Source organism: Dermacentor albipictus, chromosome 4, assembly GCF_038994185.2.
Source record: "Dermacentor albipictus isolate Rhodes 1998 colony chromosome 4, USDA_Dalb.pri_finalv2, whole genome shotgun sequence".
NCBI lineage: Eukaryota > Metazoa > Arthropoda > Arachnida > Ixodida > Ixodidae > Dermacentor > Dermacentor albipictus.
In genome coordinates, this window is record NC_091824.1 from 52268232 (window position 1) to 52282000 (window position 13769).

The window sequence follows — 13769 nt, forward strand, 5'->3', positions numbered from 1 at the left end:
CGTCCAGTTGCGTGAGAAGTTTTGGGTAGTGCGCGGTCACCAGCACCTGAAAAAGGTGCTTGGCCATTGTGATGCCTGTGCGAAGTTTCGTCTTAAAGCTGCTTGAGCTCCTGCAGCCCCGCTCCCGATCGACACAGTATCGAGGTCGCGTCGATTTAAAGTCACGGGCACCTAATTTGTTGGTCCAGTGTTCGTGAGGGGAAACGGCTTCGTGAAAGCATTCACTGTAGGGTTTACCTGAGCTGCAGTGCGAGCTATTCACTTGGAATTTCCCAGTGAGCTGAATATGAGTTCTCTCTTTTCATCGTTTTATTTCGCGCCATGGTTTACCAAGTGCAATTTATTTTCACAATGCTTTAACGTTTAAGGCAGCCGGTCGCGAACTGAAATCCACATGTAGACTTCAACGTGAAGGCCTAGTACAGAACACTGCTGCGTCCAGTAATAGAAGTCCATTGCTGAGCGCTCTTCATGGTGGGGAGGTTGTTGGGACATAATTTGAACAGTAAAGAACTGGCTCATTAAAACATTAGGAGAAGGATGTTCCAGCTTCAACCAGCTCTACCCTTTACTAACAGAGTTAGAGGAAGTGATAAATTCTAGGCCGCTCACACACATTTTTGATAATGATGCCACAACCGAAGTACTCACTCCTGTGCACTTTTTGGTGTCTAAACGTCCTACTGCCTTTCTTGGGTAAAAAGAATAGGTCTTGACACTATGGAGCGCGCACAGCAGGTCTCAGAAGCTCGACAATAGCTGGAAAAGAAGAAGACACTGTTCTGAACGGCTGCGTTCACATCGTGCTTTCAAGTTTCGTTTTTCGAGTTGACCACTTTCTGCGACTCACCCGAAACGATCACCACCATCTCCAAGAAGTCGTCCGGCACCTGTGGCGAGCAACTGCAGGTCAGTCAGACCATGTTTCGGTGTTTTATGGCCGATTTCGCAACTTCACAGCGTTGAGGTCTGCTAACCATACCTTCGAGTACGGGAGCACCACCGGCGCCGGCGAGTGCGCACTCGAGAATGACGGCCTTAAGGACTCCGACCGTGACATCGAACCCGCGACCAAATACAATATCGCGACTGCCAGACATGGACTTCAGTGCATCTCAGGTGATTGATGCAACGCCCCTCCACGATGGCAATAAGGCAGCTATGATCAACAACGACATGGAAACCGCTGCTGTGATTGACGAAACGAAAGCGGAAGGTGGATGGGAGCGTGTCCTTTCTGCGAAGGAAAAAAAATCTCGCTCAGAAGCGACGCTACGCCCAAGGAAACGCTCCATCATCAGGTCCAAATACCAACCCATCCAAGCCAAAGGCGCATCACGGATTCTCGAAACGCAAGCGGCAATTAAATTCTTGAACATCAACGGACGACCACACCCAGTCAATGCGTTCGTTATGGAAGAAGACACGACGCGGGAAGTAATCCACGGGGTAGGAGCTCACACCCCTACTGGTGTGCTGTGACCTAATCTACATATTCCAACCCAGTAGCTGGAGTAGATCGGCGCAAGAATGCTGAGCGACTCACACAATCTTTTGCAAACCTTCTTCCGCAGCCAAGTGCCAAGGTGTGCTTATTACTTCGGGTGGGAGGAGAAGGGTACCCTGCACCGCCTACCGAAATGCAGTACAATTCTGCTGTATCTGTGACATCGTGGGACAGCGCACCATCGCGTGTTCACAGGCCGACGTACAGGTGGCCGCTCGTGCGGGGTGTGGCAGCCTGCCAATGCGCACGCATGTACCCCCAGATGCACCATTTGTGGCGGTGATGATCCAACGAGAGATTCCACATGTCCCACAAAACTAGAACTAAAGTCAGTAGAACATATAGCAAGACCATGGACCAAGAAACGAACAAAGACCCAGCTACGGTGGTTCGCCGCCGAAGACGAAGACTATGATCTGGAATTCCATCCGACAATGGATTGTCGCAGTCGCTCCGGGACCCACTCGCCGTTGCAGAGGCGAGCTTGGTCCGGGCAGCCGCTCCCGAGAAAACAGTTAGCACCCCGACCCAGGATGCCCCAGCAGCAACAACAGTCGACAAGAAAGGAGAAGTCCCCAGAAACAAGTCGCCATGGGTCTGGCATGCAGCAGCAGCCCTCAAAATAATCAGCTGAGTTGGTCGCGAGTCGCACCTCCCACTGCCAAATCTATAGAGATATATATATGATTTATTTGAAAGAAGGCAGAGAGGTCGGCCTGAGCTAACGCGCTCTAGCCTGCTACTCTGCACAGGGGGAATGGGAACAATAAGGTGTGATGACGGCTGATGATGACATTGAAAGAGGGACGCGCAACGGTGAAAGCAAGTTCAACATTCTGATAATAAACATTCAAAAAGCTCATTCATGAAGCCACTATTGAGTTCCGTATCTAGTCCGCAGTAACGAATTTCAGTGAACTTAGGCATAAAGGCGCTACGACGAAGCTGGTGTGCGCGCATCCCCCTGCGTGAGCAGCACAAACGCCAAACAAGAGCTTTATAGCATGTAAAGAGCTGCGATAAGCGGCTTCAGCACGCCGAGCACTTGCAGGGCACTTTTAGCGGCCGGATTCTGGAGAGCAACGAAAATCATGCGCACTGACTCTACCAGGTGTTTCAGCATTTTCTGTACGCTCTCCTTCTCATTGTGTCCATCTCCTTGCTTGCCAGTAGTGTCACCGGTTTCAGTGGCCTTATCATCCTTGGCTTCATGGCGCAGAAAACCACTAGGGCCCGCTGGCATAGCCGTGGGCCTAGAGGTCAGTAAAGGCTATTCCGAGTCTGTATCAACTTGTGGAGGTGAATGTTTGCCGCGTGCTGTCATCAACCTTGAATTAGCAGTAGGCGCCATTAGCATCCTCCATGTACTGACAGGCACAGGTTGTCGCGGCGGCCCTGCTCCGCTATGTAGTTCTTCTAAATTGGCTTTGTGACGCTTCTTTGGAACATTTAAGTGAGGACGTATCACAGTCGGTGGTATTGTGCTCTCCTCTGCAACGTGAGCAGGTGACTTTACTTTTACAAACAGCGCTCACATCTCCTATCTTTAGATATTTCCGGCGCTGAACAGGCCTCGAAACGAATGGTCGTACACGGTGTATCACGAAGCCCACTTTGACAGACGCTAGTAATGTCGACGAGGCAAATATTAACATGATACGTCGGGAGTTCCCTAACCGGTGGATCTGAAGAATGCGCACCGATGACTTCAAAAAACTCTTGAACTCCGCATGCCTAATTTCAAGCTCCACGTTGGAAACCACACGAGTCTGTCTCCTTCTCATAGATAACACAGGAGCGGACAGGAATTGCGGCTAACTGAGGCATAGTGTTCAACTTCTCAAATATTGCGGAATTTTTCACGTGTATTGTCAGGATGTTCTTGCGAGCGCTGATCCTGATCCCGTTGATTTGCCGAAGGGCCAAACTTTACATATATTCCGTTAGAAACTACCCGCTGACGGAGTTCATGTTGTGTGACATCTAGAGCGGCACGTAAGAAACCATGAAGGATTCCTACTCACTCTGATTCGATGAAACCATCTCAGTCGTAATACGGCGCATCCTCTTCATATGGCAGCCCATCGCTATGGTGTAGTCACTGTCAGATTCCATTGCTTCTGGCGTTGAGCTCTTCCAGGAATCAAGCTGGTGCGAGCTTTCAAGGCACGTCGCCCAAAAATGAGCGACGAATCAGACGACTGACCTTGTTCAGGTGGTCGTAGGAACAACTTCTTGCTCATTCTTGATGAAATGACTCTCATGAAAATGGCAAAAACGTAAACAATTGCATATCAGCGAGAGGCACAGCACTAATTGATTCAAGAAGAGTTTTGGTGTTTAGCGACTCGCGATCTGCGATTACAGCCTTCTCGAGAGGACTTGTTGCGAAACCGGCTAACAGACCGCTACAGGGTAGGGATATCACTTCGCATGCAGTTACTTGGTTCTCGGCGCACATGGGGACAGTGGAGGGAGCCCCGCGTAACTTTAATGAGGTGGCGCACAGGTAGGCACGAGGATTAGTGTGCCGTGTACTCCCTGAAGGGGCTGGATCTCCCGCTCCTGAGTACAGGGACCAACTGTTAACCTACAACGAAATTACCAAGCACTATTAGGGCGCAGGGCATTCCCGCTGCCACATCCTAAATTAAATAGGCCGCAGGCGGTTACATTAAGGCTTCTACAGACACGTTCGTACCCTAACCCGGTCATCATTAATAAAATTAATCCGGACTGCGGCGTTTCAGTTTATTGTAGTAAGTGTGGGGGTTTGCTCGATTTACAACACATGCTGTGGCGCTGCTTGGCGTTGGCTGGTGATGGTTCTCGAGGTGAACAGTGGTGGCAGCATGGTGGCAGTGAACAGTGGACCGGCGAGGGAACAGTGAACAGGCGAGGGAACAGTGGTGGCAGTGGAACAGTGGTGGCAGTACTGTGCAGCGGATGCTGCACAGTGAAGTGCTGGCGGACCAACTCAGGGCTGTCCAGAGGGCCCGTGTGATGGCAGAGGGGCTCGGCCTCTCTGTGCCGACGTGGGAGCGGCCCGCATCAGTCCCAGACTGATCCCTCAGGACCTAAATAAAGTTCTTCATATCATACCATACAGAGCACCAGTCAGCTCTGGCCACTTCTTTCTCTTCCCTCAGAATACACAAACACACACAATCTGTTACACACCATCTAATACATAATCTAAGAATACACAAACGCCAATCACACACAACCCAGAGCGCAGGAATACATTAGAAGAAAGCAAACACTACTTCGTAACAATTCATCCGAGTTACGAGCTGAGTTTCGATCTTCTAGGTGCATGGTAGATACCATCACCTCACAAAAACTCGTACAAATTACAGACCACGCTTCCGAAGCACCACATCAGACATCAGTGCAACAAAGTACCGCCTCGAGTGCTGAATTGGTAACGCTGGAACAGTTAGCACAAAACATGCAACTAATCTTCGCAGAGATACACAAGCTCAAGGGAATGATGGAGGATACACAAACAAAAGCCTCAGCCGTCCGCCGAAAGAGGCTCAGCCAGTGCCCGGGAGTTCCTTCCAGGACAGCGAAAGCCAAGAGCACACTGATAGTGACAGTGCCATCCGTGGATAGGATGCAAACAACACAAAGGCAGGATACATTGAAAAGCTGTCCTTGTATAGGATGGTCTTAGCAGATCTAAAGCCCTTCTCTTGCACGACCGTGATGTGTAGTCTGGCCCACGTAGCAATATGGGGGGGGGGGGGGGGGGTACTTAAAGCAAGTGAGACTGGACGAAAACGAGCCAGTCATGCTGCCCGATCTATTGGAGAAGGCGATGCCTTCAATAATTGGCACTTTGGGTGGCACTCCTCAAAGCCAGAAGCTTCAGTAAGACTTCTTCACAAGCAATTACTTGGTAGCCGGTTGCAAGTAACACTGCCAATAATATATTTTGCTATTAAGAGGAAACTTTAACGCGAGGTCAACGGCGATGTCACGATTCAAATACGCGTAAAACGACGCAGTGCGTAGATGTGACTACCACTGTACAGATTTTGGCGAAATGTGTTGCCTTTCAGAGAAAGTTACGTTGTAGTGACTGTGGGCAGCAAGTATTCTATTTGGGGCTTGAAATTTTTTAACAAGTATTGCCGATAATTTGCGACCTTATAAAAATATAGAAGGACAATCTTTGTAAAAAAACATTGCATTAAATCAGATATCACTGTTCTGTGAACTGCATCTGCTAGCGTATCTAAAGCGGACAAAGCTGATATATGCATATACAGCTTACGTGAATTTGGCAAGAGCTTAGGAAGCTATTTGTAAAATTCTACTAACAAATTATTGTATACATCTGAGTGGCACATAATGTATAAGTTTTCTCTCCGTTAAATGTTGTCCCAGGTTAAATGGGCAGAAATGTCATATCACATTTTACTGTTGAATTATACAGTTGTAAACCTAATAGCTTATTTTTCAAATTAAGCAATTTTCAGCTTTTATTTATCATTCACAATCGAGAGATGAAGGTTTCTGCAATCACTTGAATATAACGTTTTCTTTATAGCGAGAAACCCGATCAAATATGGTGTAGTTGCTGCCGAAGGAAGCGATGTCTCTCTTGCAATCTATTTTGATTGGAGCCTCGTAGCTAAATGTTCCTAGAACAAGCAACTAAGTCTGTAAAATATACGTTGCCTTTCCTTGAGTATATTTCCTCAGGAGTTCATGTAAAACATTAAATCGCCACAGGAATGACCCCGATAAGAATTTCCAAAATATACATACACGGTTTTAAGTGTATTCCTCGCCGAGTATTTGTGTCCGGAATTCACTAGTTGGGGAAATCAATGCTTCTATTTCAGGAATTTAGTGCGCAGAAAAGATAATATCTCACAGACGAATGGATGTATGGAAAACTTTATTGAGGTCCATCTAAACATGCACTAGCACGTTCATATTCACTCGTTCATTTCAGTGGCACAATCTCTCAGAGTTCGCGCCAATAAAATCCTGTTCTCGTGCCTGTTTCGTTCAGGTACGGCCGATAAATCCAACGTCTCCTTACCACCGCCCAGGTGTAGATAAACTAGTTTAACGGGCTTTACGTGATGTTAGAAAGAAATGCTAGACAAAAGGGAGAAAGTGAAAAGGAGCGCTGTGCAGCTGATCCCGCTCAGCTTCTACTTTATAAGCAGGGCGCTCAACAAACCTCTTAATAAAAAAAATGAAGAAGTGAGTGAGGCGTCGAGGTATGTGACCAGCGGTTATGCTAATCAGGCTGGCCCAACTAAGCTAACTTCAGTATAAAAGGCCCTAAAGGGTGCTGACTGGATTACACTTTTCCATCGTCTAACGTGAAGGAAAGACACGCACCCACCATGAGGACTTTGGTGAGACTCAATGGCGTTTTATCTCACACATGTGACAATCAGACTGTTAATTACTATGATGTAGAAGTGTCTGAAAGCTAAGCAGTAATGTGAACCCAGGCACCTTTTCGCATGGCATGACCTTTATTTCGATAGGCTTTCAAACGGAGTTTCGTCTGGACCCTACTAATTTGTTTTATGCGATATTTGTTTACAACCCGAAAAATTTTGCGACAGATTGGATGAGGCGAGGACAACTTGTCACCACCATGAAGAACAGCGCGCTATTGTTTGGACCATCTCGAATATGACTAGCCGGTTGCGTTTTCATTGCAATGGGAATCGCCATTTGGCTGAACATGAACAATTCAGAATTTAGGGGTTCTTGTGTCCACAATGCTAATTTGGCTTGTGTAAGTACATTGCAATCGGCAAATTTGTCTGCCTCCTTGAAGACAACCACTGTTGTTTGATTTTTACAACCTTTACTTCTGAAATAATAGCACTTATTCGCTTATTGCACATGTACTGACCATCGGCTATACATGCGTGTGCAAAATTGATTCGAGTGCTAACTTGAAGCAATAATGTGTCAACACCGCCTTCTTACCAAGTTAGTATGCCATCATTGCCTTCGGAGCACCGCTTTGAAGGCACAATATGTACAGGTGCGCTTTTGTTCCTGCTCTAAGTGACAGCCAGTGTTTCTTTAAACTTAAATTTTCTATGCAAAAGCATGAAACAGATTTGACAAGAGCCAGAAGTTTACAGGGCATTACGCTGTGTGGGGGATCAGCTGTCACAATCTGACGACTCTGCAAGTTGACATGCACAGTTTGCACGAGCGCGCACCTTGATCCCATGCTCAATGTAATTGCCGTGGCGTTACTTAACGGATGAACTCTTCTAACTCTACTATTTTTCGTCCAAGTAGGCTATTCAACGTGACAAATGGAGCAAGAAGTTTAGCATGCTACAGTGGTCATTTATGATACATTATGAAATTTTGCACGTCAATATAAAATAAGATTTCGAACGATCTAATCTCTTGAACTTTTCAATATCTCTTAAGGAAGAATACGCCATTTAGTAAGCATACAAAATAATATTCAACCATAGAAAATCGCCCAAGAGCGATTCAGATAGAAAGCGCAAACATTTAGCTGCAAATTGCAAGTGGGAACGCGTGTTTTATCGGCATGAACCACTGTTACACAGAACACGTGCCAAGTGGCTGACGCTCTTGGGCGTTTCTTGTTGTTGTGCGCCCTACAGGAAGGCCGCGCTGAGTGTGGAGAAGTGCACGGGTCGTTTTGCTACACTCGTTATACCTAATATTTGTGAACACGAATGTTTGTTGGAGCAGGAGGAGCTAAATTGCACTATGGAAACATAAATCTAAAGGCACTACTAATCACAACGTCGTAGGAAAGTAAGGCGCGACGATAAAATCAGAAGGTTCTAGGTCACAAGTTCACAAGGTATTCTTCTGAAAGGGGTAGATGTCGAGTTCCTTGACAAGATCGTTTCGGAAAAGTTGAGCCTACTTAACTCTTTCGTTACCACGCCTAATCAAATTGATCCTCTGTGATCGCTGCTTTGGATCGCCAATTTTGAGATTTTGAAGCCTTTTCATATCGACTTCAGGCCATCTAGTGGTTAGTACAGGCGCCGAATTTTCAGAATCAGTTAAAATTTTTGCGCTCCGGCGATACTGTCATTTTTGAGTGACCTTTTTATGAACTAATGTGCGTGTCTTGAAGTGAAAAGAGGCGTGGATATCACCTTCAGCCGCGCTCGAGAAAGAAGCATGCCGCTAACGATTAGCCACTAGCATCAACCATTTATAATTAAATGCCTCCCAGCAAGTCAATTATTCACTTATATTGTCCGCTTTGCCATCCGACAGTAGTGCTCAGCTGTGATAACTGAAAATGCAGCCAGCTGTTCACTAGTATGCTTTGGTTAGGAGTCCAAGTCACTTTTTTTCCGCCAAAGGGCATTTATGAAGGTACGCCGCATGTCAGCCATGTGGAACTGGCACTTTCAACCAGTTCCCAAGAGTTTAGATTTCGCTTCTCTCGCAACGTCCAGGCTGCCGTTGTCACTGCGTCATTATCGAGAGTCGCTCCCATAACGTCGTCTCATGCGCGTGCGTCGCGAGAAAAGCGTCGTGCACGAAGACGGCGACAATGTTTTGAGTTGTCACTGGACTGCCGCAGCTGTTCACCGGCGAGTTTCCTTTAAGGCGTTGAGGGGTTTCTTTCCTTGTGCGAGCTTATCTGCCAAACATTTTGCAAGTCCTGAGAGCTCTATTGATTATCTTCAGGGTGCATACATCGCTTGGTTGTGATGTGCTGCCATCGGCAGCAATGAGACCTCTGTTCACGCCGAGAAGGCCGCCCGTGGCACATCTCGGCCCAGCGCTACGGATTCAATCAATCAATCAATCAATCAATCAATCAATCAATCAATCAATCAATCAATCAATCAATCAATCAATCAATCAATCAATCAATCAATCAATCAATCAATCTTTAGCATTCATTCATTTACAAAAAATGAACACTAGGACAAGAACTAAAAGCTCCTTTTTAGCAGCTTGACAAGGTACTTGCCCATATCCATGACAACGGGGACAGAATAATGTTTCTGCACTTTAGTGTATGCAATGCACAAATGTATAAGTGAAAAACGTGTGAGGCGAAACGTACAATCAGTGATACAAGATGATACAGTACAAATGACATATATGAATATCAGTATATAACAGAAATACATAATTATTTTCAACTGCTGTAAAATTCATCATAGAACGTTTTCTTGACATGCAGAAACATAGATAACAAATGAAGATGTGCGTAAATTTCTTGCAGGTTACATCCTATATGCTAAAATGCCATCAAAATGAGAAACTACTTAATTTAAAGGAGGCAAGTAGTGACTTCCCCTAGCCAAAGTAACGTTAAGAAAATAATTACTCAGTTTGAATTAGGAAGTCTCGTAATGTTTTCCTAGTAGTGTCAGTTATCTCTATACCGTTTTCATGAAGTTTATTTAATAAGGATGGGACGCGACTGGATAGCCAATTTGATCCATAATTAGTACGGGAGAGTGGTAGCTGCCATCTCTTTCTTTCCCTAATGTTATACCATATATCTATTGGTTCTATTAGGTTGCACAACCGCAAGAACGCTTCGGCGCAAGACAGTTTGCAACCCCCGGCGTGGGATTCCTTTCTACTCTTCTTACCTGCAGGAGTGATAAAAACAATATGCAAAAATGCAAACAGATGTCCTTGGATGCATAATCTCGAAGTTGCCCAGCTACGCTGGAAATGGTCGGCCCTGGAAGAGGTGCATGATTTAGACGAACTGGTGGAGTACGTTCCTGGGACTTCTCATCGGACAATCCTCGGAAAATGCCGAAAAGGAGGAAATGAAAAATACGTTATGAGGACTGCACAGTTGAAGAAAAACCAGATGTTTAATGGGAAAATTGTGTAGTGCACCTATGCTTCACAAAACCCAGTAACTGCTTCACCGCATGCCATGAGCGATGAACTGGTCTTAATTTCTTTTTTGTATCCGAAGAACGTCGGTGTACCGAGCATTTATTTTTTGAGAGACTCCTTCAGGTTTATTTACCTTTGAAATTTATATTCTGACTTTCCTTTGATATTATTGTTTTTGGAGATATGTTTTTTGTTGCTGTTTTTATCAACTGGCAGCGAAAAATGGCGCTCCCTAGAATTTTGTTTTACCATTCATTTCTCTGTTTGGAATCGCATGTACTTGGAAATAGCATTTCAATATGGACAACATGATATGCTCCAAAGTGTGATGCAATATTATTTTCAGTGGTCAGTAATTTTCTTCCGAGACCTAGAAAAAACGACTATTTTCTCGCGGTAACGAAAGAGGTAATGCGTCACTTCGCAGCTGGCCATTGGTTTTATCCTTTGCCTCGCCGTCTCGACGGTCCTCGCCGGTGGTTTTGGCGGAGGTTTCGGACGAGGCATTGGTTTGGGCCATGGTGGTGGCCTCGGATACGGTGGTGGCCTTGGTGGTGGCTACGGAGGAGGCCTTGGCGGAGGTCTTGGCGGCGGTCTTGGTGGCGTCCATGGTGGTGGCTACGGTGGCTCTTACGCTGGTTCCTACGCTGGTAGTTACGGAGGAGTCCATGGTGGTCACTTCGGTTGACATGGCCTAAGGGTACGTGTCAGAGTTTTATATTTCGCAGTAATGATTTTTAGACGCTTTATCGCGTTAGGAATACAGAAAGTCTCTTCCTCTAAAAAACTCTCAGCCCCGTTTTTCATGAACAGCTGAACATAAAGGGAATTAAGTATGCATTCAAGATAAAGCTTTTCTTGCGAGATTTCTATTGCGTGAAAACCTCAGCAGCAATGGGGTCATTTCCGACCCCCCTTCAAGGGATATTTCCTTTCAGTACTTGTAGGGATAAACTACCATGCCGTAGATGAATGCGTATAGCGACTTGCGAAAAAAGACCGCATTTCACGCTTTCTATACAAAATACATCTTTGTGAATTATGGAACATTTTAGCAAACTGAATAGAGAGATACTTGCCGAAGGAAAGCGAAAAGCAAGGTTTTTTCAATACGTGTGGCACTATGCAGTGTTTTAATAATATCGATTATTACTAATGCACATGCGCAACAGAACGGGTCGTGATCTTTGATAGAGGTGGTGGCTTTCGAATATTTCTTGTGAGACATTTGTCTTTCGGTTACACCCCTTTACACCTCACCGCAGTCATAATCTTACTGCTCTCGTTGCCTGATTTCATTGGACTCGTGTTATCCCTCACCCTAAATGGCCTTTTATAGGGGTTCCATAGTAATATTCGTCATTTCATTTGGTCTTGTTAGTTACAAAGTATCCGATAGAGAAAATATATAAGCGCTAAAGTATACCTAAAGAAGATTTATGTTGAGTGGTATTACCATTTTGTGCAATGCTCAAATATTCAGCTTCGTTTTTAAACGTTTATATCAAATTACTGAAAAACTATGCTTCGTACATGCCAATGCCCGCTGCAAGGCTATTGTTTTTTTTTGTCTAAGTAAAGCGCTGTGAAAGGCAGGTGCATATGGACACATGAGGTATAGTCGCTAAGACCGCGACTACATATGCATAACCGGACGTCACAATCAGTGCTGCTAAAACAATCACTGCCTTTAGACGAACCCATAGCGCCAGCTGTATAGTAATATGTTCCATCCTAATCACAATGCATGTTGTGTAATCGTGACTTACCAAATGCAGTGCATATTGCAGAGCTTATCAATTCTCATTTGAACCCCTGTTTTATTCGATTTCAGTGTAACTTCGCTGCGAAAGACAACACAAGGAAAAGACAGTCAAAGTGTACAAAACATGTATTTAGATCAAAATAAACAACCTCCACCGAACTCCTTATGTGCCCTGTCTGTATTAGAAAAAAATACCTGAACGAACAAAGGTAAGAATGGCAGAATGCAGAAACTAAATGTGGTTTTGGTGAAGAAATACATTTTTCAACAGGACAACCTGAAACCACGCACACAAACGCAGTGTATGTCGTCACTTGTTGTGTGCACCAAAATCCCTCTTTTCGCCAAGTTTATACCAAGCGGTCCATACAAGCGCCATTCAAAATGCAGTGCATTTTGTTTAGGCGGCTCATCATTGTAATCTGCCTCTCCTGTTTCAAAATGCAATTAGGGTGCCAAGGTCAGCACCTCAAAATAAAAACATTTATGCCGATTTATTAGTGGTAGAAGGGACATTGAGGAAGTCGAAATTGTGACCTTGGTTATGTGGCTATGGTAGTACGCTGCGGAAAAGGAGATCATAGTTTCAATCCTTAGCTACGGTGTCCGCAATATGATAATTTCTTCCGATGCTGTGTTGTGCTTACCAGAACTTTCGCTGCCCTTCGAATGGAATACCAATGCATATCACTAGAGAGACACATTACAACCACCAAAGCAACAGCTTCGTGGAGTAGTGATACCACAGCTACACATTTAATAATACGGCATTGAACTATACCATGACAGAAAAATAGGCTCTCGCTATTTTAAAAGCCGTCCGCTACTTTCGTTCATATTTAGAAGGTGCAAATTTCAAGCTATACACACATTATGAAGCACTAATGTACATATTGAAGCTAGCCGAACTGAAAGGAAAAATAGCCCGTTGGCTGGGTGAACTTCAGCAATTTGAGTTTGTAGTAGCTCATCGCCTAGGAGCTTCTATGAATGATGCGGATGCAATGTCGCGATTAGCCATTATGTTTCCAGATAAGAATGAAGCGGCAAAGGTCCCAAAGATATGGGAAGGAACCGAGGTTTGGCAGTACCCTAATAATAGAATAGTTGCCGTTCCTACTTCGTTGGTTCAAAAATATTCGAACTGTATGATCATAGCCCCGAATCAGGAGGTCATGATGGCTTTTGGAGAACCTACATGAAATTGACAAAAAGGTTCTATGGCCTCATATCAAGCAAGAAACAGCATACTATGTATTATCATTTCATAAATGCCAGATTACCAAAGTTGAATTGAAACAACGGACGCAAAAAATGCTTATACCACAATATTCTAACACGCCATTTGAGGCTATTAATCTAGACTTAGCGCAAGTACGAAAAAGGTCTGAACGAGTTAAGACACAAGCCTTCCTGTTGTGCATTGATGAGTGCACCAAGATGATTGCAACAAGGCCTGGTAAAGACGATCCTAACAGCGTAAATTCCTTTTTCAACAGGAAAATGTTTGATAATGTAAAAGTAATTGTCTCCGACAATGGACCTGCCTTCCGGAGTCGTCGGCTCAGGAATGGGCTGACAAGCGTAACATCAAGTTACGGTTTACTGAGCCCTATCATC

At 44.9% G+C, this 13769-nt stretch overlaps 1 protein-coding gene across 1 annotated transcript; it reads left to right on the forward strand.

Moving 5' to 3' along the window:
* The first annotated feature begins 6844 nt into the window (after positions 1-6844).
* On the forward strand, positions 6845-12305 carry LOC135909182 (uncharacterized). The gene is made up of 3 exons (XM_065441008.1): positions 6845-6891; positions 10812-11084; positions 12219-12305. The coding sequence occupies exons 1-2, from the start codon at positions 6880-6882 to the stop codon at positions 11070-11072; spliced, it is 273 nt and encodes a 90-aa protein (XP_065297080.1). The 5' UTR covers positions 6845-6879; the 3' UTR covers positions 11073-11084; positions 12219-12305.
* Positions 12306-13769: the final 1464 nt, after the last annotated feature.